Genomic DNA, 27,270 nt, shown 5'->3' with positions numbered 1-27,270 from the left:
CAGGACTGCTCCATCAGAGACTACCATGGCCACTAGCATGGGTCCCAGTCTCCACGTACAGCTTGTACTGCAGAGCCTGGGCATTGGACATTGCTGCTTCTGTGAGCTGGCCTGAAGGTGGCCAGGGACAAAACTCAATGGATGTGGAGCTCTGCCATCGTCTTATATTTAACCCTGGTTTCAGAGCTCTCTGTCTTACAAGAGAAATGGGAAAATAAATTATGCGGCTACACCTTGCCAGGTACAATGGTAAGGAAAACTAAAGGGAGATATCTAGAAATTAGCCTGACATATTAAAGAGGGCTTCTGCAGAGGTGAGCTTAGTCTGAATTATGGAAGAACTTTCCAGGCAGATACAAATGCAAAGGCCCTGCAGCGTGAGGAGCTAACCACACAGAAGGATGGAGAGCAGTTCATAGTGACTGGAGCCCAGGGTGCAGCTAAGGAGCTGGAGAGGGGGAAAGGCCATACCAGGGAGAGCCTCATACCAAAAAGTTTGGACCACTAAAGGATTCTAGGAAGTTCAAGCTGGAGACAGCAAGGAAGATGTATTGGAAGTGGGTGAGAGAGGGTAGGGAAGATGGTTAAGACACTCTTGGAGTAATCAAATGAAAAATAATGAAGGTAGAAACTAAAGCAGGGATAAAAAGGATGGCACTGACTCTAGATATGTTGAGTGAAATAGATGGCATTTGGGGACAAATAGATTACAGTACTAGGGAGAGGGATTTGAGGCTAGGATAATTCCCAGTCTCTTAGATGGTGAGGTGATTGGTGTTGCCACTGAGTGCAGAAAGGAAGGAAGTAGAGGAATGGAATCAGGTTTAGACAGGGATATTTTGAAGTTGTGATGTCTAAGGAAGCCCAGTGAAGGTGTACAGTATGCGATAGGAAATACGAAGCTGAAAATCAACCAGAGGTTTGGAAGTAGCCAGGAACCCTAATTAGAAAAACTACATATGGACTCTGTCCTGATGGCTTAAAACCCTGCAGTCTCACCTAAGTGGGTTCTTTCCATCCCTCCTGTGTGCCAAGTAACCTTACATTGTGCCTACAAAGATAACTTGAAAATATCTTTTTGATCAAATTTTCTTGATGGTAGACCCTCCACCATACCCAAGCAGAGGATCATCGTCTTCAACATATTATGGAACAAGCCCATGCTCATAGATCTGGTGCAGCCATCTCTTGTCCTTCACTTTGTCCCAGCTTGAAAGCTATTGATGCCATTGACTTTCTAGCCAAAGGCTGGAACCTAGTACTTATTTCTCTTTAACTTAAGTTCCCTTTTAGAGACGAAACTTCTAGCCTTGGTGAGGTAGGAAATTAAAAAAATAAAGAAAAATAAAATTAAAAAGAGAAAGAAATAAGCTTTCCTGTATTAGGCTGACTCATCCCAAAGGCAGTAGCAGGCAAGGCCCAGACCCAGGAAAAAGAGTCTTGATAAACACTATCTAAGAAGCTAGGACACAAAGGAATGTGCTCTGGAGACTCTCCCAGCACTCCCTCAACATAAGGAGAAGAAAAACAAATTTTCCTTTCTCTTATAGTATGAGTTTATAGATTCCTGTTCTCTGTAACTAGCAACTTCAAGCATTCTGTTTTATCTAAGCAGTGGAGTGAAGGTCATAAACTGTCTGACCAGGCCTGAGATACAGCCACTTGGACGCCATAGTGAAGGTCATGGAATAAGCCGTGCTAGGCACTAAAGGAAAACCTAGATAACTGACATCTGGGTTGCATAGCAACAGTCGTGTAATCCTGAGTTATGAACCTGTCACAATTTGATTAATTGCTCTGCCTCTGTATCCTTGCTTTCACACCACTCTAACTGTAAGCCTGCTTCAAGCTAGCCCACTCCCTTTTTGAAGTGTGTATAAAAGTCAAGTGCTGTCTTTGTTCTAGGCCCAGTTTTCCAGATGTAAGTCTGAGTACACTCAATAAAGATCCTCCTGCTTTACCCCGAAGTCTCTGTCATCCACCTGATTCCCACGACATTGGCACTAGGCATAGATTAATCATTATGGATGGAATTGCTTCACCATGTGGCTTTTATTTTCATCCTGGACAAAAATTAACCATTATGGCTGCAACTGTTTTCACCACGTGGCTTTTATTTTCATCACAATTAACACTGCTGAGGCCATTAGTGAGACATTGGAAAATACTAAAAAATAGAAATTGCTGTTGATCATTAATATTTTATTGATTTTTTGTTATTTAAAATAACACAAAGCATTGTGTAATATTGTAGTTTCCAAGCATTCTAAGTTAATGTGGTACATTAAACCCCACAAATTTTGCATTCTCATCTCATCAATACTACCATGTTGTTCCATGATGCTCATATATATAGAAGAAACCATTAGGTGTTTCTAGAAGAGATCTGAGATCTGACTGCCTATCCTGATTATTGTTCTGGGAAGTTCTATATAGAAAATATAGTGTAGGGCTGGGTGCGGTGGCTCATGACTGTAATTCCAGCACTTTGAGAGGCCAAAGCAGGAGGATCACTTGAGCCCAAGCATTCAAGACCAGCCTGGGCAACATAGGGAGACCCCATCTCTATATAACAATAACAAAAATTAGCCAGTCACGGTTGTGTACACCTGTATTCCTAGCTATTCAGGAGGCTGAAGCAGGAGGATTGCTTAAATCCAAGAGTTCGAGGGTACAGTGAGCTATGATCATGCTACCCCCTCCTGGGTGACAGAATGAGACTCTGTCTCTGAAAAAAGAAAAGAAAAGAAAGCCAGTCTTGGCCACCCAGAATCTCCCATTCCGAGGTATTTATTAATATATCATTCAGACAAGAATAAGCACAAATATAGTATATTTTATATTTTCATAATTTATTTTGATAGTCACTGTAATTGCATTTCTTTTCTTTTCCTTTTTTTTAGACAGACTGTTGCTCTGTTGCCCAGGCTGGAGTGCAGTGGCACGATCTCGGCTCACTGCAACCTCCACCTCCTGGGTTCAAGCAATTCTCCTGCCTCAGCCTCCCGAGTAGCTGGGATTACAGGCACCCGCCACCATGCCCAGGTAATTTTTTTGTATTTTTAGTAGAGACAGGATTTCACCATATTGGCCAGGCTGGTCTCGAACTCCTGACCGTGTGATCCGCCCGCCTTGGCCGCCCAAAGTGCTAGAATTACAGGCATGAGCCACTGCGTTCGGCCTGTAATTGCCATTTCTAATTCTTTTCTTCCTCTGACTACAACTGTGTTTTCTCCCCAGTACTTCAATGAGACTCTTGTGAAGTTCACCAATAACCCCCAAGTTACTAAATCTAGTAGTCAATATCCAGCCTCACCCTCCTCATATCAGCAGAATGGGTGGTTCTGTCTTTCTTTGACACACCAGAATATAGCACTTTTCCACTTCTGCTGCACTTGGCTGCTCCTTCTTAGGCGCTTTTATTTGTTCTTTGTTCCTTGACCTCCTAAGACTTAGACCTTGCTCTGCTTCTTTGTGTACACTCACTTTTTAGAGGATCTCATTTAGTCCCATGTTATTTATTTATTCATTTATTTAAGACAGGTTCTTGCTCTGTTGCCAAGCTGGAGTGCAATGGTGCAATCTTGGCTCTCTGCAACCTCTGCATTCTGGACTCAAAGGATCCTCTTGCCTCAGCTTCCCAAGTAGCTGAGACTACAGGCATGTACCACCATGCCTGGCTAATTTTTGTATTTTTTTATAGAGACAAGGTTTTGCCATGTTACCCAGGCTGCTCTTGAACTCCTGGACTCAGGCGATCTGCCAGCCTTGATCTCCCTAGGTGCTGGGACTACAGGCATGAGTCACTGCACCCAGCTAAGCCCCATGACTTTAAAAGCCATTTCTATTCTGACAACTTCCCAATGTATTTCTAACCTTTATGCTGAACTGCAGACTCAGAATAAGCTTCTTGGACATGGTATGACTGAAATTTATTTTTAAAAATTTCCCCCAAAACCCTCTCCTTCCACAATTCTCCCCATTTCTGACAGTGACAACTCTCTCTATCCTGTGGCTTAGGCCAAAATTTCAATGCCATCCTTGATTCCTCTTTTTCTCTCATATTTAGTCCATCAGCAAATCCCTTCTGCTCTACCATCAAGTTACATCTAGAATATGACCACTTTTCACACCTCCACTGCTCCTTTCCTGGACCACGCCATACTTATGCCATACCTAGTTTACTGTATCCTAACTGACTTCCTATCTTCAGTTCCTGCCCACCACAAAGTATATATAGACAAGCTAGCCACTCTCTAGCAGGAAAGACCTGGAACACAGCTGTGGATTTGCAACTAATGATGTCTGTCATAAAAATAACAGGTTTTGCTGGTTAGATGAAAGTGTCCTGTAAAGAAGGCTCTTTTCAAACAGTTTATGCCAAAATTTGGGAAGAAAAGAAGGAAGTGGGTCATCTAGAAGTTACGTGAGATGAGCTGGGCACAGTGGCTCATGTTGTAATCCCAGCACTTTGGGAGGCCAAGGCAGGGGAATGACTTGAGGTCAGGAGTTCGAGACCAGCCTGGCCAACATGGTGAAACCCCATCGCTACTAAAAATACAAAAAATTAGCCAGGCGTGGTGGCGGGCACCTGTAATCCCAGCTACTTGGGAGGCTGAGGCAGGAAAATAGCTTGAACCTGGGAGGTGGAGGTTGCGGTGAGCTAAGATTGTGCCACTGTACTCCAGCCTGGGCAACAGAGCCAGACTCAAAAAAAAGAAAAATTAATATGAGATGGTAAATCAGAGCATGCATCCTGTGTAGTGGCACAAGGCCCCACAGTCAAAAGGGCTCTGCACTTATTTTAATGCTCTGCTGTTATCACCTTGAAAATTTTTTTTTTTTTTTTGAGACAGAGTCTCGCTCTGTGGCCTCGGCTGGAGTGCAGTGGCACGATCTTGGCTCACTGCAAGCTCTGCCTCCCGGGTTCACGCCATTCACCTGCCTCAGCCTCCTGAGTAGCTGGGACTACAGGCTCCCGCCACCATGCCCAGCTAACTTTTTGTATTTTTAGTAGAGACAGGGTTTCACCGTGCTAGTCAGGATGGTCTCGATCTCCTGACCTCGTGACCCACCCGTCTCAGCCTCCCAAAGTGCTGGGATTACAGGCATGAGCCACTGCACCCGGCCATCACCTTGAAATTCTTAATTTTTGAGCAAGGGGCTCTGTATTTTTATTTTGCACTGAGCCCTACAAATTATATAGATAGTGTGTGGTCAATGCAGATCCCTGGTATCTAACAGCATCAATTAAGAGGAAAACGTAAACCTTGTAATTACTGCAGCAGAACAATAAATATATAATGATTAAATGTGAAAAGAATGTGAAAATAAAACTTAGAGTCTTGTTTTCTACAAAAATGGTGGTGATTCTCATGGGGAAGACAGTGGAAAAGATTTGCTTGAGAGAAAGAGAACGGCTCCATCAGCCAGAGGAACTGGCATTTGAGAATTTAATCCCTAAGGAGAGATCAGACAAAGAAAACTACGTCTGATTCCTCAGAGTATAGGATGTAGTTAAGGTGTAAGAAATTAGATGAGATCACAAAGGAGTAAATAAACAGAGAAAGTGGGGGAAAGGAGAGGCTTTGGGTCATAACTGCGGGCTGGAATCAGGTTATTTTACTACATTCTATCCTTTCTTTTGAAAGTCTTGTCCCTGGACTAGGGAGTTTCTCTGGAAGAAGAGTTGTAAGAATCAAGCCTGGTTTAAGGATTCAGGTGGTGGTATTTCAGAGGTAATCTAGTCCAACTTTCATACTTTGGAGCTGAGAAACCAATGTTCCAGAAAGCAAAAACAGTGATTCTAAGTTCCCTTTTTAAAATATATTGAAATGTGTTGTCTAAAAATTAAAAAAGAAAAATATCTATGGTATTTTGTGAAGACAGAGGCCTTGGTTTGGAGTAGATACTGTCACATGACTTCTCACCTCGACTCTTTTATTGTGAAAGAGGAGGATAATAATACCTTCCAGGGAACATTCTTCCTCCTTCTCCATTGTGGTGGGAATTAATCACTGCTCAAGACTCCTGGTTGAGGGGCTGAGTGAAGTGCAGGCAGTCTCCAGCCAGGAGCTACACCATTTGTTGGGCTACCCCGTTTGTAGGGAGGAATGCCTTTCTATGTTTCTAACTTACCCAAAGCCTGCATCCTTGTAAAGCAGTGTTCTGAATGTGAGCGATCATATTCATGAAGTGCCTGGCACATAGTAAACACTCAATAAAGAGGGATATAATTTTTATGAACTGTGCACTGAACATTTATTATAAGCTCATTAAGTTTGTAACAAACACAAAAGGCCAAACCTAGAACTTATTGGTAATTCTTATAGAAAGGACACACCTACGCCCAATACTTACTCACTTCCTTTTTTTTTAGAGTCTCGCTCTGTGCCCCAAGCTGGAGTGCAGTGGTGCAATCTCAGCTCACTGCAACATCCACCTCCTGGGTTCAAGCGATTCTCCTGCCTCAGCCTCCCGAGTAGCTGGGATTACAGGTACCCGCCACCACGCCCAGCTAATTTTTTGTATTTTTAGTAGAGATGGGGTTTCACCACGTGAGCCAGGCTGGTCTCGAACTCCTGACCTCAGGAGTTCCAGGCCTCCCAAAGTGCTGGGATTACAGGCGTGAGCCACCGCGCTTGGCCTGCCCAATACTTTCAACATTGCTCTGGATCTTACTGTAAAATTCTTGGAAACCGCTGTGATACTAAGATAACCAGATATTTATAACTGATACAAAGTACTACTGCAATAGTTATTTATTGGATCCCGCACAATGCTGGGGGCAGGGCGGTAGGTACAGAGAAACAAACGTCACTGTAACTATCAAGTTACAAAATCCCTTGAGTAGGAAAACAATGACTTCCTTAAGATTTATTTATTTTTTACTGTATTTAAGTTTACACTACTGTTTCTTCCTTACCAGGGGAGAATTTTATGATTTTTACTGTTGGACCATTTTCTTTTTCCGGAAAGTCTAAACTAGCATTTGGCTCGTCCTGATTAGAGTCAGGCACCGCCAAGGCATGGGTTGGCATCTTCCAGATCCTGCTCCCCCAACCGCGGCCACAGCAGATCTAGAGGACCGGGAGAGGACGCAAGGAGGAAAAGCCCTGCTCTGCGAGCTGAGAGCCGGACTCTGCCCACATTGCCAGTGGAACCACGTCTTCAAGCCGGAAACTCAGCTGGACCTCTAGCAGCGCTCTCTGCGAGGGGACACAGGGGTTATTTTCTCCGATGTTGTCCACACCCAGTAAAGCTTGTCTCTCGGGGCTACTGTGCTGAGCCCCGACTGGTCAGGTTAGGCCACCGGGGTTAGCTCTGCACTCTCGCTTCACGGTTAACAGCCCGGAGAGCTTTCTTAAAAAATACCGACGCCCACTGCCACCTGAGACAACGTAATCAGGCTCCCTAGAAAAGGGGCTCAGGCCTGGGTACTTTTCAAGGTTCTCTCGTGAACCAGGACCAAGGGCCTTCAGAGGGCGCCGCGGAGACCACGTGGGCATGGAGGCCCCGCCCCCGTTTCCCGCCCCGCGCGCCCCTCCCCCGGTTCCCCGCCCCGCCAACCCCGCCCCCGCCCCACCCCTTGCGCGTCCCGCCCCTCCCGTGCGCCGCTGACGCGCCGTGCTCCGGCGCAGGCGCACAGGGGACGGTCGCTAGCCCAGGTGAGCGGGCGCGCTGGTCCAGGTGAGCGGGCACGTCCCCGCGACGGCGCTGCCTGCCGGAGGCGGTTCACGTAAAGCCAGCGAGGCCCTGCCTGCCAGCCGGGAGGGAGGCGTGGATATGGAGCTGGCGGCTGCCAAGCCCGGGGCCCGCGCCGCTGCCTAGCGCGTCCCGGGGACTCTGTGGGGACGCGCCCCCCGCCGCGGTTCGGGGACCCGTAGAGCCCGGCGCTGCGCGCATGGCCCTGCTCTCGCGCGCCGCGCTCACCCTCCTGCTCCTCCTCATGGCCGCTGTTGTCAGGTGCCAGGAGCAGGCCCAGACCACCGACTGGAGGGCCACCCTGAAGACCATCCGGAACGGCGTTCATAAGATAGACACGTACCTGAACGCCGCCTTGGACCTCCTGGGAGGCGAGGACGGTCTCTGCCAGTATAAATGCAGTGACGGTGAGGGGGCACCCGGGCCCAGCGAGGGCTCGTGCTTTCGGGGGATTGGGTTGACGGAGATCCTGGAGGTGTGAGTGACAGATGCAAGGCAGACCTTGACGGTGTCCTTCGGCTGTGGAAAAACTTAACCACTGCTAGAATCTTGCCGTTCTAGTGATTGAGCAAGCTGGGTACAAGTTCTCACCACCATTGTTAGAATGCGAGAGGTCACCTGAGTGTACTCCGTCCCATTTGCATTGCTTCTGAATTACCTTTTCCCCCCTCAATTGCACCAAGTTGCCCAAGAACTTACTGACGTAGGAATCATGGGAATAGAGTGGAACAGACTGATTTTAGCTCATTTTTGCTTCTGTAAATTGGATGAACATGCGAAGCAAACTGAGAATTTAAAAACCATGCCGTATTAACTTTCTCTATAATTGATATTAAATGGTTTTTTTTCTGCAAACCCATAGACAATAACTTGCGACCTTTGTACAGACTTTTGGTGTACTCGAGTGTTGAGAAAGTGTTCCGATAACTCTTCTTTCCGTAGATATCAGTGACCCACCTCCTCCTCGTTGTTGGTTAACGTTAATACAGTTATTTTCATTTACTCTTTTAATAGTTTTTGAACTTTCTCTTTGAACCTGAGAACTTGTTTGGCGGCAGTATGAGTACTAATCAACTCAGTATTTCAGGCAGAGATGGTTCTTTTGTAGCACATTTTTGAGTGCTTAAATATTTTAATAGGTCAGAAAAATATTGGACTTTTGTTTGGAAATTGAAAATGTTAAGAGAGCACTTGGGAGATCATGTTTCCAATAAGATTAGCCAAGGTTAGAGTCTCATTATGCTGGCAGCGGAAAATAATAGGGGATCCAGTGACTTCATTGTTGGAACCTGATTGTATAGGTGAACTTAAAAGGAGCTGGTATCATGTAAACCTGTGATGCCACCTGCTGCCTGCAAGTTTCAAGATAATTTCTAGTTTTATGTTAATAGAAGTAAAGGATGAACTGTATCTTGTACACTTTAAAGCACTGAACAGGTGCTGAGACATGTTGCATTGCTTCTTAAATATGTGCCTAAACGTTACCACCTAAACGTATGCTTCATAAAGTTGTTTTTATTCTTGTAGAACTTGTTCGGAGGATTAAGTGCATAATTTAAGGATCAAATAGTTGCCTTTCCTAAAGCAAATGTTACAGTTTTACTTAGTCATTCCTATTCATTATACAAATATTTGAGTCCCAACTGTGCTTCAGATGTTGTTCTAATTTGAGATTCAGCAGTTAATAAAACAGACAAAAATCTCTGTTCGTGGAGCTTGAGTTCTGGTGAGGGAGAGATGGGCAGTAAACTAGTAAATAAGTAAAATTAGGGGAAGTGTGGAGTCTGATCAGGGCAGACGAGGGGCCATGTTGGAGGCAATTTACTCTTCTAAATGGGTTGTTCAGCAAAGGCCTCACTGATGAAAGAATATTTGAGAAGAAATCTGCACGTGGTAAGGGGAGGGAATGTAGTTATTTGGAGAAACAGCATTCCAGGCAGAGGGAATAGCAAGTGCAATGGACCTGAGGAGAAAGGCCAGTCAAGGATGGCTCTGAAGGTTTTGCCCTGAGCCAAAGGAAGGAAACGGTTGCCATTTACAGAGATAGGGAAGACTTGGAAGGAGTCATCTTCATAAATTTATTAGTCTAGGGTTCTAGAGTTTATTTACATTTAAAACATCCCTGAAGTTGAATGAATACCAGCCTTGTTAAAATACTGTTTTAATCTTTATATTTTATTTTTTGTTAATATTTTTGAGGCAAGGTCTCCCTCTGTGCCCAGGCTAGAGTGCAGTGGTGTGATCATTGCTCCCTGCAGCCTCCAACTCCTGGGCTCAAGCAATTCTCCTGCCTCAGCTTCCCAAATAGCTAGGACTATAGGCCATGCCCCCACTACACCTGGCTTAATCTTTCTTTTTAATCTTTTTCATCTTCTACAGGCTTCTCAAAATGTACTATTTGGAGTTTAGAGGAAGGTCTCTGGCACAAAAAACACAAAGGAATTTGAGAATTTAAGAAATGTTATATGCCTCAGTGAAAAAAATTTTTTTGTCTTAGTAAGTACTCTACGTTTAACGGACATGTGGTTTCAAGTCCAAGTCACCATACTGATAGATAATTGGATCTCAATGAAAAAAAAAAAAAATTAGGCAGGGCGTGGTGGCTCATGCCTGTAATCCCAGCACTTTGGGAGGCTGAGGTGGGCGGATCAGTTGAGCTCAGGAGTTCGAGCCCAGCCTGGCCAACATGGTGAAACCCCGTCTCTACTAAAAATACAAAAATTAGCTGGGCATGGTGGTGCACACCTGTAGTCCCAGCTACTTGGGAGGCTGAGGTAGGAGACTAGCTTGAACCTGGGAGGCGGAGGTTGCAGTGAGCCAAGACCATGCCTCCAGCCTGGGTGACAGAGCGAGACTCTGTCTCAAAAATAATAATAATAATAAAATTGCTGTTACTCAAGCAGTCTCTCTGGAACAATGATTCAACCTTTCCTATATTTTGGAATTCAGATGACCAAATCAGAACCAAACAGAACAATCCCAAATCTGGAGAAACATGGTGATTAAGGGGTGTTTTTAGTTGCAAGAAAGAGATCAAGAGAGCTTAAAAAAAAAAAAAAAAAAAGAGTGAGTTAATGGTAGGGAGAGGTTGGTCAAATAAAGGGCACATGTCCTTGCTTTACCTGAGGGACTGGCATTATGGAGACTTGCTCCCTTAGTTTTGGCCATCCTCTCTTGGGTAGGAAAAAGGCCTTATTGAGAGTTAAGTATTTAGGGAAATAAATTTGATGATCTGTTATTTTCTTCAACTTTTTTCTCCCTGACAGCAAGGAAGATTTAAGGAAGAAAACTTTTCGATTTCCTTTGAAAAACAGAACACAAAACTGGCTTGCAAGTGTTTTTAGAACGATGAATAAGTCGTTAATTAATTCAGTGATATATGTTTTCTAGGATCCCTCTGGCTGTTGTGCTGAGAACAGAAGGGGTCAAGGGAGGGGGGAGTAAAAATGGAAGCAGGGTGACGCATGCAGGAGTCCAGACAAAAGACGGGTGATTTTGCTCAGGTTGGTAGCAACAGAGGTATTGAGAAGTAGTTGGATTTTGGATATATTTTGAAGGAAGGACCTAAAAGATTTGCTGATGGCTTGGAAGTTAGGTATGAGTTAAGTCAAAAATGATACCACAGTTTTTGGCCTGAACAACTGGAAGGATAGAATTACCATTAACTGAAATGGGGAAGACCGTGGAAAGAACAGTTTTCAGGCATTAGGAAAAATAATAACACATTTGTATGCTTTTGAGAATGGTTCACTGGAGAGTAGAAATACTGACGAGGGAGAGAATTGTTGGAGTCATAGCCTTGGGTAAGTGAGAGGGGGTGGTTTCTAGTACATACTTAGAGAGTTTGGCCAAGAGCATATAGCATAGCCCTGTTAATAGGAACACAGGTAGAGGATATGAGCACTGATGCTGGTTAAGTGGGTGGATGTTCAAGTTCTCCTGATTGCCTGCTTTTCTCAGTAAAGTAGGAATCCAGGTCATCAGCTGACAGAGAAGATGGGGAATGGGGATGTTGGAGATTTGAGGAAAATAGGAAAGTGAACAGACTAGAAAAATAAAGTAATATAAGGACCTTTTGGAGATTAATGATCATGAATACTTAAAGTCTCAAGTGTTTGGGAGTGCAGGTTGGAATCTTACAAAACTCTGCCGTGAGACCTTTGTGTGACCCAGCAGACTACTTCTTGTGCTTGTCATCTGCTTCATATTCTGTCAGGTGAAAACAGTTGGTCTATTTGGAAGTATTTGCATCAAATTTAGAAGAAATACATGGAAAAGAATCAACTTTGTCTCAGTCTATGAAAATCTTTAGATTTCAGCAGTCCATACAAATGATAAACAATCAAGAGAAGGAACTATTGCTTAAGTCAAAAATGGAAATTAATGAATAGTCTTTCCATGCAGTTGTACACAGTGGATTTGGTTTGTATCCGCTTACAAATTTTAGAGGACAATGGCCCCAACACATCATGGTGTTTTGATGTTACTCTGATTTTATTTCTTCCATTATTGAGTTTTTGCTTTATTTGTAAAAACTGGCACCAGTAGAAATGCTGATTTTTAAAATGCTTAGCCATTTATAAAACTATAACAAAATTTAAAATATTAATACATTTGTAACATTGGTGTCTGAATCAACTTAACCTCTATTAAAGAACTGTCTGTATAACTTGCCTTGTTCATAAATAACTATTTTAATTTAAAGGTGAATTTAGAACTTCAAAATACTTTAGAATTTCTCAGGAAACTAGTTACTTCCAAGTTTTCAGTTTTTTGCTGTGGATAAAGAATTATTTTAATTTCATCAAAGAATGTTTCCCATTTTTTTAATCTGGTAATTTATTGGGTGCCCACTGTGTGCTAAATATCTTCTAGGTGAGCAAGACTAAGTCCTTTCTTCATAGAAGCTGACTAATGTTAATGTTAATTAGGTCAATAAATGCTAGAAAGACAGGGGGGTGCTATTTTAGATGGGGTAAGCAGGGAAGGCCTCTCTGAGGAAATGACATTAGGAGTTTGCCTTGAAAGAAACTAAAGAACCATACACATATGCCCCTTTTGCCATTTACACTGGGGAGCCAAACTTTTTACCAGCATTTATTTCATGGTGTTATTATCCAGTTTTTCATGTACAGTAGATGTTGGCTCTTTATTACTTGATTTTTATCAACTTTTCTTCTTAAGACAGTTATAACCACTAGCCCTGTTTGACACAGCAGCCTCCTACTTCCTCGTACCTCCATTCTCATTTTTGCCGATTGACCTTCTCTGTACTATCTCTGTTCCTCTTTATTCTCCTATGGTGGGCATGTTTTTAGTTTTTCTGACTTCATTTGTATCTGATCGTTCTCCCATTCAAAGGTAATTATCTCTTATGAGAAAATGTCTATATATGTACACGCATGCATACACATATATATGTATCACTGTCATTACACACATCATCAGCATCAGGAATGTTTTTATAGATTTGAAATCAGAGTCTATGGATTTAGATAAAATACAAAGGGAAGGAAAAATAGAAGTACTGCTGTTGTATGTACATTGAGGGAAGTATCTTTCTGATTAAAAAAAAAAAAAGTAGGCCAGGCACGGTGGCTCACGCTTGTAATCCCAGCACTTTGGGAGACCGAGGCAGGCGGATCACCTGTCAGGAGTTCAAGACCAGCCTAACCAACATGGAGAAACTCCGTCTCTACTAAAAATACAAGATTAGCCAGGCATGGTGGCACATGCCTGTAATCCCAGCTGCTTGGGAGGCTGAGGCAGAAGAATTGCTTGAACCCAGGACGCAGAGGTTGCAGTGAGCTGAGATCACGCCATTGCACTCCAGCCTGGGCAACAAGAGCAAAACTCAGTCTCAGAAACAAACAAACAAACAAACAAAGACAATTGAGACACATGTCTTTAAAGCGGTAGGCCCATATCGGTTGTCTGAGAGTGGTAATCTTTGCTTCTCATGGAAAAGGGTGTGAGGTGCCAGAAATCTCTAGACTGGCAGATGGGAGGGAGGGAGAATGTACAAGTTGTCTAAAAAGTTGGAAACATAGGATAAACATTATGTTTTATTTTCAAATGACACACTCAATATGTTTTTCATTAACCACTAGACACTTTTTTAGATGATATACTTCTAAATTTAAAACAGTCCAGTTGTTAACCTGAACAATATATATTGTAAATACACTATTATTCCTGTTTCCAGACTTTTTGAACACTCTCTGGTGTATTTATTGTACTTTTTTCAGATTAACAACTTGACCTATTAGTGTGTATCTCTAGATATGTTTCTAAACATTTTGAACAGTTGATTGTCAAAATCCCTGACGAAAGAGAGTTTCATAATGAAGCTTGAGGAACTAGAATGGGCTTCCCAAGAATTAAATGCTGATCCAGCCTCCTTTTCTGTGAAGAGATTTATAGTGTGTTAGGGCAAAGAAAACTATAGATAAATGTATAGTTTCTCATGATACTCCCATGAGAAAAACTGGTTACTATTTGATGACTTCACGGCTGCTTGGAGAGAGGACTCATCTGTAGTGGACCTCTGTCCTGATTAATATCTGCATCTTAAGTTTGTGAATATCTGGGAGCAACAGGCAACACTGGGTGAATAGCTCTAGATTTAAAAACTGCTCAGCAGTCGAGAATGGTGGACTGAAACTAACAAGATTGAATCTTATGTACAATCTTATATTTGGGCTCAAAATTAAATTGCAGAAGTGCTAAGCCTCTAGCAGTAGGTATTAAAAAGTCCATTTTAGAAAGAACTGATGATTTTTTTTTTTTTTTAACTACTGTCTATGTTAGCAGTGAGGCACAGCTGAAACATACTATGTTAGGCTGTTTTAATACAAGTACTTTATTCAGCACAAAAGGTTAAAAAGCCCATCTTACCCTACAGTGTTCAGTCTGAGGTGCCGTATTTTAAAGAGATGTGACAAGCTAGAAGTGATCAGTCTTTGGAGGCTGATGAATGCTCACCAAGCACAAAAGAGACTCTAGGGCAAACAGCAGGGTTTCTTAACGGATAATCTCCATTTATAATGAATATTCCAACCGCCATGTAAATTAGCCTTCCAAGTCTTCTGTTCATTAATTCATCACATACTTATTGCAGAAATTCATCACAAAGTTATTCCAGGCACTGTTCTAGGCATTAGGAATTCAAAACACAAAAATGTCTGCTTTCGAGGAGTTTACATTTTAGGATGGGGAGACATAATAAGTAGATTAGTGATATAGTATGTTAGAAGGTTATATGTGCTGCAAATAGTGTGGTCAGGGAAGACTTGCTGAGAAGGTGAATGTCTTAGTCTGTTCAGGCTGCTGTAACAAAATGCCTTAAACTGGGTGGCTTATAAACAACAGAAATTTATTCCTCAGTTCTGGAGGCTGTGAAGTCCAAGATCGAGCATTTGGCAGATTCAGTGTCTGGTAAGAGTCCACTTCCTTGTTCATAGATGGTACCTTCTAGCTGTGTCCTCACATGGTGATGGATGGGGCAGGGCAGCTCTTTAGGGCCACTTTTATAGGGCACAAATTCCATTCATGAGAGATCTGTCCACATGACCTAATCACCTCCAATAGTCCCACCTTCTAATACCATCACATTGGTGATTAGGTTTCAACATGAATTTTGGGGTGATGCAAACGTTCAAACCATAGCAGTAAAGGAGAAACTAGTGTCAGGAGAAAGAGCATCCACATACAGGAAGAGCAGGTTCAAAGGCCCCGGGACAGGAGCAGACCTGCAGTGTCTGTGGAACAGCAAAGAGGAATAGGTTGAGGAAGAAAGGAAGAGAGAGACTAGGAAGAGGATGAGGTCAGAGAAATCATGGGAAGACCAGGTTACACAGGGTTTCATAGGCTTTATAGACTTTGGCTTTTGTTCTGAATAAGATGAGAAGCCATTAGAGGGTCTCTGAGCAGAAGAAGACTTGATCTAACATATTTTAATACGATCATTTGTGCTTAGTGTTGAGACTGGATTATGGGGGTTGGTGTGGAGCAGGGGAACCAAAGTAGGGCAAATAGTTAGGAGTTTATAGCAATAATCCATTGTGGCTTGGAGCAGGATTGGTAGTAGTGGAGGTGGTAAGAAGTGATTAGATTCTGAATATTTTGAAGGTAGAGTCAACAGGATATACTGTTGGATTGAATGTGGGGTATAAGAACGTTAAGAACATATGCAAAAATGGCTGACATTTTTGCTCTGAGCATCTGGAAGGACAGAGTTACTGTTAACTGAAAACAGGGAACTGTGAATGGAGCAAATTTGGGGTGAAAGGAGGGACAGCTTAAGTTTGAGATGCCCACTGGACCTTCCTGTGTAGGCCCTTGTAAGTAGGAAGCCAAGTCATTAACTGTTTTCTTAGGAATGAAGGACTGGGCCGGGCACGGTGGCTCACGCCTGTAATCCCAACACTTTGGGAGGCTGAGGCGGGCGGATCACGAGGTCAGGAGTTTGAGACCAGCCTGGCCAACCTGGTGAAGCCCCCTCTCTACTAAAAATACAAAAATTAGCCAGGCCTGGTGGCACACTCCTGTAATTCCACCTACTGGGGAAGCTGAGGCAAGAGAATCACTTGAACCCAGGAGGCAGAGGTTGCGATGAGCCAAGATTGCGCCACTGCACTCCAGCTTGCTGGGAGGCAAAGCGAGACTCCATCTCAAAAAAAAAAAAAAAAAAAGAATGAAGGACTAAAAGTAGGAGATGAGAGTTGAAGGATCACGGTGACTCATCTGTGATAGCCTGAGTCATCTACCCTCATCTTCCAAGGGTCCAGAAACAACCCTTCCTTATGGACAGGGCTGGAGAAACAAGACGAAGTGCTATCATTGGTCTTCCCTTTTCTAGACTCATGTTAACCATTCCTTTTTGTATACATTTTTCCTTTAGAGCAGGCTATAGGTTTTGTTTTATTTGTTGTTGTTACTGTTTTTTGAGACAGAGTTTCACTCTTGTTGCCCAGGCTGGAGTGCAATGGCGCGATCTCGGCTCACCACAACCTCCGCCTCCTAGGTTCAAGTGATTCACCTGCCTCAGCCTCCCGAGTAGCTGGGATTACAGGCATGTGCCACCACATTGCCCAGCTAATTTTGTATATTTAGTAGAGATGGGGTTTCGCCATGTTGGTCAGGCTGGTGTTGAACTCCCGACCTCAGGTGATCCACCTGCCTCAGCCTCCCAAAGTGCTCGGATTACAGGTGTGAGCCACTGCTCCCGGTCCAGGCTATAGCTTTATATCTTCATGAGGTTATACTACTCTCTTGAGGCTATGTATGGTGACCTTAGTTGAGCATGGAACTTCTGAGCAAGTCACTGAAACCGTTTATTTTTTTCTCTTTCTTTTTTTATTTTTTTAAGATTCATATATATATATATATTTTTTTTTTTTTTTTTTTTTTTTTTTTAATGCAGACAAGAGTTTCATCATGTTGCCCAGACTGGTCTCAAAAACCTGGGCTCGGGCAGTTTTACCACCTCAACCTCCCAAAGTGCTGGGATTACAGGCGTGAGCCACCATGCCCAGCCGAAACCATTTTTCAGTTATTACCTTGAGGGGTTACTTATTTTGATGGCTGATTACCGAAAGAGTTGCTTTTTTACCCTCAATTTACTTTTGGAGGGTAACCTTGTCTTTATAAAATCTACCAATAAATGTTAAATGAAAATTGGTGGAATACTTTGTGTCACTCCTATGTATCCAACTGTGGGGTTGTATTTGGAAACTGCCATGTCTTAGGGTAAAATACCTGGGAATATCTCTTTTTAGAAGGCAAGATAAATTGTAGCCCCAAATATTTGAAAGGATTATTGTGTAAAATAGGGAGTTGGCTTATTTTTCTGTTTCCCCAAGGGGCAAAGGATTGTTTATAGGTAGAACTTCAAAGAAGGCAGAAGAATGTCTTAACAATTGATGTCATTTCACAGTAGAATAGGTTATTTCTTGATGTAGGAGGGTTGTGGGAAACATTCAAAGAGACAGTAGGTGACTGGTAGGTTGAAGTGATTTCTATACAAGCATACTTCATTTTAATGTGTTTTGCTTTAATGCACTTCACAAATAATTGTGGGGTTTTTTTTGCTTGTTTGTTTTTTAACAAATCGAAGGTTAGCGGCAACCCTGCATTGAGCAAGTCTGTTGGTGCCATATTTCCCACAGCATGTGCTCACTTAGTATCTGTGTCAGCATTTTTAAGCAATAAAGTATTTTTAAATTAAGGTCTGTACATTGGTTTTTTTAGACAGTGTTATTGAGCGCTTAATAGACTACAGCATAGTGTAAACAAAACCTTTATGTGCACTGGAAAACCAAAAAAATTTATGTGACTCACTTCATTGTTATATTGGCTTTATTGTGATGATCTGGGACTGAACCTGCAATATCGCTGAGGTAAACCTGTATTAAATGAGGTGAGATGTTTCTGAAGTACCTTCCAAAATTTAAGATTGCTATGATAATGTCATCTTTTTCCTTGTTACTGAACCCTTGATGCTACTGGGGAACATTAGCCTTCCAAGTCTTCTGTTCTTTAGAAGTACTTCATTAGAACTACAGTACTTCTGGAGTACCATAGTTCACCAAGTATCCCTCCTAACCTTTTCCTTAGATGGCAAAGGAGTATATTTGTGGAATGGTTGACTGGGTAGGAGGGCAGCAGGCAGAATGCGTGGTCCTGTAATGTCTTGTAGTACTAAGGTTATTGAATGATCATCAGATGACCTTGTCTTCCTTAGCCTTAGGCTTTGCCCAAGTAAACTGGTTGATTAATGGTTACTGAGGTTTGTATGCAATGAAGCATTTGTGGAAGGTTGGGAAGATACTGTCTTAGCTCTAAAAAACAAAGTGTTAGAATGTACAGTAAAACGGGGTGGATTTATCTTTCATACATAGGAACCCTATCTGGCAAGTGACCTCTGAAATCTCCAGAAGTCCAGGAGAAGCTTTTGTATATTTCGTACAGCATAGGCTTACAAATAATTACATTTTATGAATTGCTACATATGTGTATATGTATATATGTGCACATTTGTATATATTCCTCACCACAGGAGAAATAAAAAGTCTAATTAGCATTCTTAATGCTCATCAGAATAAAGACATATGCACTTATGTTAGCATCCAAGTAAATATTAAATATTTCTAAGGCTAATGTAGCATATTGACCTTTTTGAGTATGTATTTTACTTTTATCATATTTGAAAATTAATTATGATACCATTTATATTTTATAGGATCTAAGCCTTTCCCACGTTATGGTTATAAACCCTCCCCACCGAATGGATGTGGCTCTCCACTGTTTGGTGTTCATGTAAATATTGTCTTTTATTTGATAAGTTTTGTAACTGGTAAATCATGTAATACTTTTGGTGATATAAGACTATCAGCGTGTTCTTAGATTCACAAATAATTTAGCTGGGTGTAAGAGTGATCAGGTTTATTAGATTCTTTTTGGCAAAACAAAAGTAAATGAAGTAAAATTGTTTTACTTTTTATAAATCTTATAAATGTTCATACTATTTAAATGATATTTCCTAATATCACATACATAGTTGAAAACTTTGGAGTACAGAAGTACTACTACTTAGAGGGAAAAAGTATAGATAAATCATGTTTTCTACATTAAAACAAGGCTAAGTGGGATAGCTGTGTGGTTGTTGTAGGAGAGACTGGATCTAAGCCAGGTATTATGGGAAAAAAATGTTTATGAGAATGATTCCTAGACACAAGGATTTTGTGTATAAAGTTATTTAAAATAATTGAAGTTATAGATTCAGAGTAATAGTATCTTTGGGGAATGGAGAAATATTTAAAGATTAAAAAACAAAAAACAAAATTTGAGTTGTAGGAAAGTTTTCTGTGATATTTCACGTAAAGTAAATTTTATTTGGAAGGAGAGGCCACAAACACTTTGAGTATCCAAAAATCATACTTGCCTAGCCCCTGGAGAATCTTTAATGGACTTAGCCTCATCTTTCTTTTTTTAAAACTTATGTTTTGTGTTGGACAAATGGAAATTTTGTTACTGACAGGTAACTGTGAGTGTTCTAACGCTGCAGAATAGGGAGCAGTGAGGCGTGGCTGAGAGAGTAACATGGGTGGGTGTGGGTAAGTGTAATGGGGAGATTTATAACACAGAAAATATTTGTAGGCAGAAATGGATTTTGGAACTATCTATACAGCAGTCATTATCATTTATACCTATTTAGTCTATTTGAATGCGGTACTTCAGAGGAGTTTTGCATTTCTTTGACAGTAATCCATCCAAATACCTTTTGCAGCTTAACATTGGTATCCCTTCCCTGACAAAGTGTTGCAACCAACACGACAGGTGCTATGAGACCTGTGGCAAAAGCAAGAATGACTGTGATGAGGAATTCCAGTATTGCCTCTCCAAGATCTGCCGAGATGTACAGAAAACACTAGGACTAACTCAGCATGTTCAGGGTAAGGATGATCTGGTGGCTTGGGGATAAGTGTATTTTTTAAAGTTTTATCAAATGCTCTATGTTTTAGTATAGGATTTACCAATAGAAATCTTTCACATATATTATCTATTGTGACACAGACTTCAATTTTCTAAGGTGAGGAGCTGATGATTTTGTAATCTAAAATGATTTATAGTCACAGAAGCAAAAAGCATTAGGAAACCTTGGGCGAGTAGGGGTGTCTAAGGCTGAGAGAGAGAAGAATTCATCTACCTTGTGCCCTGAAATATATCTCCAGTCATCATGTAAGAACCTAAAGTAGCTAAAGTTTGAAACTCTGATTCCAGTTGTCTTAGTCCGTCTGGACTGCTACCATAGACTGGGTGGCTTATAGACAACAGAAAGTTATTTCCTACAGTTCTGGAGGCTGGGAAGTCCAAGATCAAGGCACTAGCAGATTTGGTGTCTGATGAGGACTCATTTTCTAGTTTGTAGCAGATGCCTTCTAACTGTGTCTTCTAACTGTGTCTTCACTTAGTGGAGAGGACTAGATAGCTCTCTGGGGCCTCTTTTATAAGAGCACTGATCACATTTACCATCCTTTGGAACTTAGACACCTCCAAAGGCCTCACCTGATTTCATCACTTTGGAGGTTAGGATTTCAACATGAATTCTGGAGAGACACAAACATTCAGACCATACCACCAGTGAATTTAAGAGTATAGCACACTGGATTTGGAGTAGGAATTTCTAGAAGACTTATCTTATCTGTTTCTGTTGGGAAGGTCCCCAGATGACCCCCAGGTTCAGTGATTTACTAGGAGGACTCACGGGACTTAGCATATAGTTGTACTTACTGCCATTAGATATTTTGGTGAAGAGATAGAAAGCCAAACTAGCAAAGGGAAAGGGCCCTTTGGTGTCATTTTTAAAAGAATGATGATACTCACCTCATAGAGTTGTCATAAGGATGAAATGAAGTATTTGTGGAAATACAAATAAATCACCATTCAAATACTGGTAGTTATAAGATTTCTCTACTGTCAAGTCAAAGAACATATCATACACTGAAATCAGAAGAGGCAAGGCAGGAAAGGAAAATAACATTTTAAGCACTTATCATAAGATACTGTGCTAGATATTTTATTCATGTTTTCATTTGATGCCAGCAAAAACCTAAAGAGGTAGGTAGTGTTATCCCCATTTTTCAAGGAAGGAAACGAAGGTTCAGAAAACAGTAACTTGCCCCAAGTGAGCATTTAGCCTGACTTTAAAATCTGTGTTCTGTCTATTATACAGTATTCTCCAAATAGTCTCATATTATAGCCCTGATTTTAATATCCTAATAATTCATGTCAAGGAAGAAATCTCTGCTGCAGGTAATCTTGAATTCACAGCCTCTATATCCGTTTGCAGCTTTTGGCTAAGGTAAACTAGCTGTAAACCTGAAGCATAGATGGATTTATTTCCTGTTTTCTGATTTAAGAAGAATGTGAAACCAATCGTCTTGTAACCTCCTATTTAATAGTCATAGCCTCTCCACTTCTGTGGTTGGTTGTTTCTTAATGGCACAGTCTTTTGGAGAACTTTGAAAATGTTAAGATTTTGTAATGACAAGTTTCTTCCTTAACATGAATATTTTGAAACAAAAAGTATTTGGATAACTAAAAGCCACTCTGTGCTATATCTCTGTAAGTGTAACATGTTAAGATAATCTCACCTGGATGTTTCAGGTTTCTTAGAATAAGAAAAGTAAATAAATTACCTTTTCATAGTCTTCAAAAAATTTAAAAACCTGACTGGGGCCGGGTGCGGTGGCTCACGCCTGTAATCCCAGCACTTTGGGAGGCCTTGGCTGATGGATCACTTGAGCCCAGGAGTTTGAGAGCAGCCTGGCCAACATGGTGAAACCCCATCTCTAACAAAAAATACAAAAATTAGCCAGGCGCCTGTAGTCCCAGTTACTCAGAAAGCTGAGGTGGAAGAATCACTTGAACCCAGGAGGCAGAGGTTGCAGTGAACCAAGATCATGCCACTGCACTCCAGCCTGGGTGACAGAGTGAGGTGAGACCTTGTCTCAAAAAAATAAATAAATTAAATAAATAAATAAATAAATAAATAAATAAATAAATAAAATAAAATAAACCTGACTGGGGAAAAATACTTTTGATTTATATGCTCCCATATCCCCAAGTCAAATTAAGACATTGGTCAAAGAGATTGGATTCCGTTTACTTTAAGCCTCTTAACTGATGTATGATCAGTCTTCAGAAGCCATTGGCCGTAATGAAATGTTTTGAGGTTTCAATTTTTAAACTTTGTTTCTTCCGCACCTAAAACATTTTTTCTTAAAATGCAAATTTAAGAGTATTATCAGACAACTCTGTTAGTGATTATGTTTTTCAAATAAAAAGAAAGTTAACACTGATTAATCAGTGCTATTTTAAAAGACTTATTTGTCTAGTTTAAACATGGTGGCCCATGCCTGTAATCCCAGCACTTTGGGAAAACAAGTCAGGAGGACTGCTTGAGTCCAGGAGTTTGAGACCAGCCTGGGCAACATAGTGAGACCTCATCTCTACTAAAAAAAAAAAAAAAAAAAATAGCTGGGTGTGGTGTTGTGTGTCTGTTTAAAATTAAAAATTAAATTTAAAAAATTTAAATTAAAAATGAGCTGGCCATGGTAATGCCAGCTACTCAGGAGGCTGAGGTGGAAGGATCACTTTAGCCCAGGATGTGGAGACTGCAATAAGCTATGACTGCACCATGACACTCCACTCTGGGTGTCAGAGTGAGACCCTGTCTCAAAAAAAAAAAAAAAAAAAAAAGGGTTGAACAGTTGAATGCAAACAAAAAATAAGATGCATGAGACTAAAACTGGAAATCTGTAGATATATATGTGTGTATGTAAATATGCTACAGGTTGTGAGAGTTTGGTGATTTCATCTAGCATACATTTCAGTGTTCACGAGGGATATGCTTGTTGCTGTGCTATATATGTGTAACATAGGTGAAAAGAGAGCAATGCAGTTGCCCAACAGTAATCCCATTTTCTTATTTTGCAGCATGTGAAACAACAGTGGAGCTCTTGTTTGACAGTGTTATACATTTAGGTTGTAAACCATATCTGGACAGCCAACGAGCCGCATGCAGGTGTCATTATGAAGAAAAAACTGATCTTTAAAGGAGATGCTGACAGCTAGTGACAGATGAAAACGGAAGAACATAACCTTTGACAAATAACTAATGTTTTTACAACATAAAACTGTCTTATTTTTGTGAAAGGATTATTTTGAGACCTTAAAATAATTTATATCTTGATGTTAAAACCTCAAAGCAAAAAAAGTAAGGGAGATAGTGAGGGGAGGGCACGCTTGTCTTCTCAGGTATCTTCCCCAGCATTGCTCCCTTACTTAGTATGCCAAATATCTTGACCAATATCAAAAACAAGTGCTTGTTAAGCGGAGAATTTTGAAAAGAAGAATATATAACCCAATTTTCACAACCACATTTACCAAAAAAAGAGATCAAATATGAAATTCATCATAAGGTCTGTTCAACATTATCTTATTTGGAAAATGGGGAAATTATCACTTACAAGTATTTGTTTACTATGAAATTTTAAATACACATTTATGCCTAGAAGGAACGGACTTTTTTTTTTCTATTTTAATTACACATAATATGTAATTAAAGTACAACATAATATGTTGTTTCTCTGTAGCCCGTTGAGCATATGAGTAAGTCACATTTCTATTAGGACTACTTACAAGGACAAGGTTTCCATTTTTCCAGTTGTAAAATTGGAACCATCAGCTGATAACCTCGTAGGGAGCAACCCCAGGATAGCTAAGTATTATGTAATATGCCTAAAAGGTGATGTGAATGCGATTCAGAAGCATAGCCTCTCCCATTTTATGAGCTACTCACATGACAAATGTCATCTTTTGCTATAACCTTTGCCAAGTTGGAGAAAAGATGGATTTAATGAGATAAATGAAAAGATATTTAACCTAATATATCGAGGCACTATTTGCTGTTATGCTTTGTTATTTATTTCCCAGCACTTGTTCTTTATCGTAGATTTTTTAAAGACTAACCTTTTACTAACTGTGGTCTTACTAAAATTTGTGCTTGATACTGCTTTTCAAAAAGCCTTTAATTAGAGCCAAAAGGATGGAAAATGCAAGATATAAATAACTGCCTTTTATAGATCTCTTATTTACGTTGAAAATTATTACCATATGTTTAGAGCAAATCCAAGAAAACTTCAACAGCTTCTGAAGATGTCTATGAATGTTGAAAACTTTTCAATCTCTTGGAATGCTCAGTTATGTTCCTAGACTGGTCTTTGCTGACTACTGGTTGTTAACCTTTCCCTAGCCCAGGACCTCAAGCCATATATATCCTTTGGGTAACCCATGGCCAAAGTTATTAAGATGAACTGACTTCCAAAGTCAGAGAAGGACAGCATAGGGAGAGGCGGTTCTTTGTAAGTCATTACAGGTAGAACAGGGCAGAAGGAAAAGTATGTTCTGGAAAAAGGGCCATGTTCCTAACTTTGGAGATATGTCATTGCCAGGAACCTAGTATCTTCCAACTTGAATTGGTGGCAGCTGTTCCAGTGAGACAAGGCACATGTATGCCTTGTGGCTAAGTGAGCAAACTGGGTTTCCACTTAAATGTTTGGAACCCTCAATTGATTCTTTATTTCAAACCTTTATAAAAGGTACAGTTTTGTAAGCCATTATTAATAATTAATGCTTATCGGCTGGGCACAGTGGCTCACACCTATAATCCCAGCATTTTGGGAGGATCACTGAGGCGGGTGGATCACTTGAGATCAGGAGTTTGAGACCAGCTGGCCAACATGGCGAAACAGCGTCTCTACTAAAAATACAAAAATTTGCCAGGCGTGGTGGCACATGCTTATAGTCTCAGCTACTCAGGAGGCTGAGGCAGGAGATTCACTTGAACCCAGGAGGTGGAGGTTGCAGTGAGCTGAGATCGTGCCACCGCACTCCAGCCTGAGCAACAGAGCAAGACTCTATCTTAAAAAAAAAATGGTTTATCAATATTTATTATTGAAATATTTGTCCAGGTAACTTTACACTTATAATGAATTCATAGATTTTGTTAGCAGCATTGGCTTTCTCAAAAGGACAAACTCAATATCTTTATAAAATATAATTCATGATCACAAATTACACACAAATCAGTAGAAACGGTTTTTTATGTTCAGATTTAAAAAAAAAAACACTTGGGATAATTTTAGATTTACAGAAAAGTTGCAAAGATACATGGAGAGCTTCTGTGACCACTCACCCAGTTCCCCCAGTGTTAACCTTTTATTTAACCATGAAGCATTGTCAGAAGCTAAGTAATCAGCATTGGTAATTACTATTAACGGAACTTGACTTTATTTTTCAGATTGTATTAGTTTTTTAATTAATGTCATTTTTCTTTTCCAGGATCCAATCTAGGATACCACACTGAATTAGTCGTCATGCCTAATTAGCCTCTGGTCTGTGATAGTTCCACAGTCTTTCTTTTTCATAACCTTGACAGTTTTGAGGAGTACTGTTCAGGTGTTTTGTAGAATATTCCTCAATTTGGGTTTGTCTGATGTTTTCCTCATGATTAGAGTGGGGTTATAGATTTTTAGGAAGAATACCAGAGGTGAAGGTCCTTTTCACTGCATGATGTCAGGAGTTACATGCTATCAGTTTGATGGTGTATTAACTTTGGACACTTGGTTAAGGTAGTGTGTGTTGGTTTTTTGCTGCTGAAAATTACTGTTATTTTCCCTTTCCATACTTCTGTTCTTTGGAAAACAGTCATTAAGTCCAGTCATGGGAGGTGGTGGGTGGGAAAGATTACATTCAACCTCCTGGAAGTGGGAATATCCATATGTAGTATTTGGAATTTTTCTATATGGAAAATTTGTCTCTCCCTCCCACCCTAATTTGTTTACATCAGTATGGACTCATGTATATTTTGTATTTTGGGTAACACACTATTTATTTTGTTGCTTAAGTTGTCCAGCTTGGCTATTAGGAGTTCTGCCAGGTTGGCTACTATGTCCCTTTGATGTGCCCATCCTTTTGATTTTTGAGCACTTCCTTACTTTCTGGCACTACAAGATGCTCCAGGTTCATCTTGGATATTCCCTGCCCCAACCTTAGAATTCCTAGAATCAACCCCTGCTCCAAAGAGCCCTGGTTCCTTGTTGGAGAATCATACTTAGAAACCAAGATCTGGGCATTAGATGTGCTTGTTGCTACTGGGATGTCACTGTTTGTAGCAGAGTTGAGAAATATGTATGTATATTAATCCATGCATATGTACACATCTGTAATTATTTATGTGTGTACAAAGCTAAACATGAGTTTGTACTGCCGTCTTCAACTCAAAATTTGTCCCAAAATTTTGTGGCATATGTTTATATTTTAAAGTTGGTATTTTCCCTATTGACAGAATAAACTCATTAAAAGAGCAAAAAAAAAAAAACCAAGAACTAACTTTCAGCAGCTCTTTGCAAGAAATGTAATATTGATACTTTAAAATAATACTGCCTTCAAATGATGCCTGTCTCTTTAAAATCTTTTGACATAGTTCTTCCAGGGACAGATATGGCCGTATTTATTTCATAGATGGAGAAACTGAGCACAGAGCTGTAATGAAGACAGAATTGAGATACAAGGGCAAAAGCTAATTAAACACGTCCTCACAGGTAGCCTTTCTTTCAGTGAACCTGTAGACTAGTCCAGTAATATTTATTAAAATTAGTTGTTAGAGGCTGGGCGTGGTGGTTCAGGCCTGTAATCCCAGCACGGTAGGAGGCCAAGGCGGACAGATCACTCGAAGTCAGAAGTTCGAGACCAGCCTGGCCAACATGGCAAAACCCTGTCTCTACTAAAAATACAAAAATTAGTTGGGCATGGTGGCACATGCCTGTAATCCCAGCCACTCGGGAAGTGAAGGCACAAGAATTGGTTGAACCTGGGAAGCAGAGGTTGCAGTGAGCTGAGATTGCACTGCTGCACTCCAGCATAGGCATCAGAATAAGACTCTGTCTTGGAAAGAAGAAAAAACTTGTTAGCCTAAAACCAACTCTCTCTAAATTTAAA

At 40.8% G+C, this 27,270-nt stretch overlaps 1 protein-coding gene across 1 annotated transcript; it reads left to right on the top strand.

Annotated features, from left to right (window-relative positions):
* Nucleotides 1–7,583: 7,583 nt before the first annotated feature.
* On the top strand, nucleotides 7,584–26,650 carry PLA2G12A (phospholipase A2 group XIIA). Its single transcript, XM_054486531.2, has 4 exons — nucleotides 7,584–8,111; nucleotides 18,947–19,023; nucleotides 19,994–20,159; nucleotides 23,206–26,650. Exons 1-4 carry the CDS (start codon nucleotides 7,904–7,906, stop codon nucleotides 23,322–23,324), a joined length of 570 nt encoding a protein of 189 aa, XP_054342506.1. The 5' UTR covers nucleotides 7,584–7,903; the 3' UTR covers nucleotides 23,325–26,650.
* Nucleotides 26,651–27,270: the final 620 nt, after the last annotated feature.

The sequence above is a fragment of the Pongo pygmaeus genome, chromosome 3 (assembly GCF_028885625.2).
Source record: "Pongo pygmaeus isolate AG05252 chromosome 3, NHGRI_mPonPyg2-v2.0_pri, whole genome shotgun sequence".
In the NCBI taxonomy this organism is placed as follows: domain Eukaryota; kingdom Metazoa; phylum Chordata; class Mammalia; order Primates; family Hominidae; genus Pongo; species Pongo pygmaeus.
This window is presented reverse-complemented; position numbering and strand designations above follow the sequence as displayed.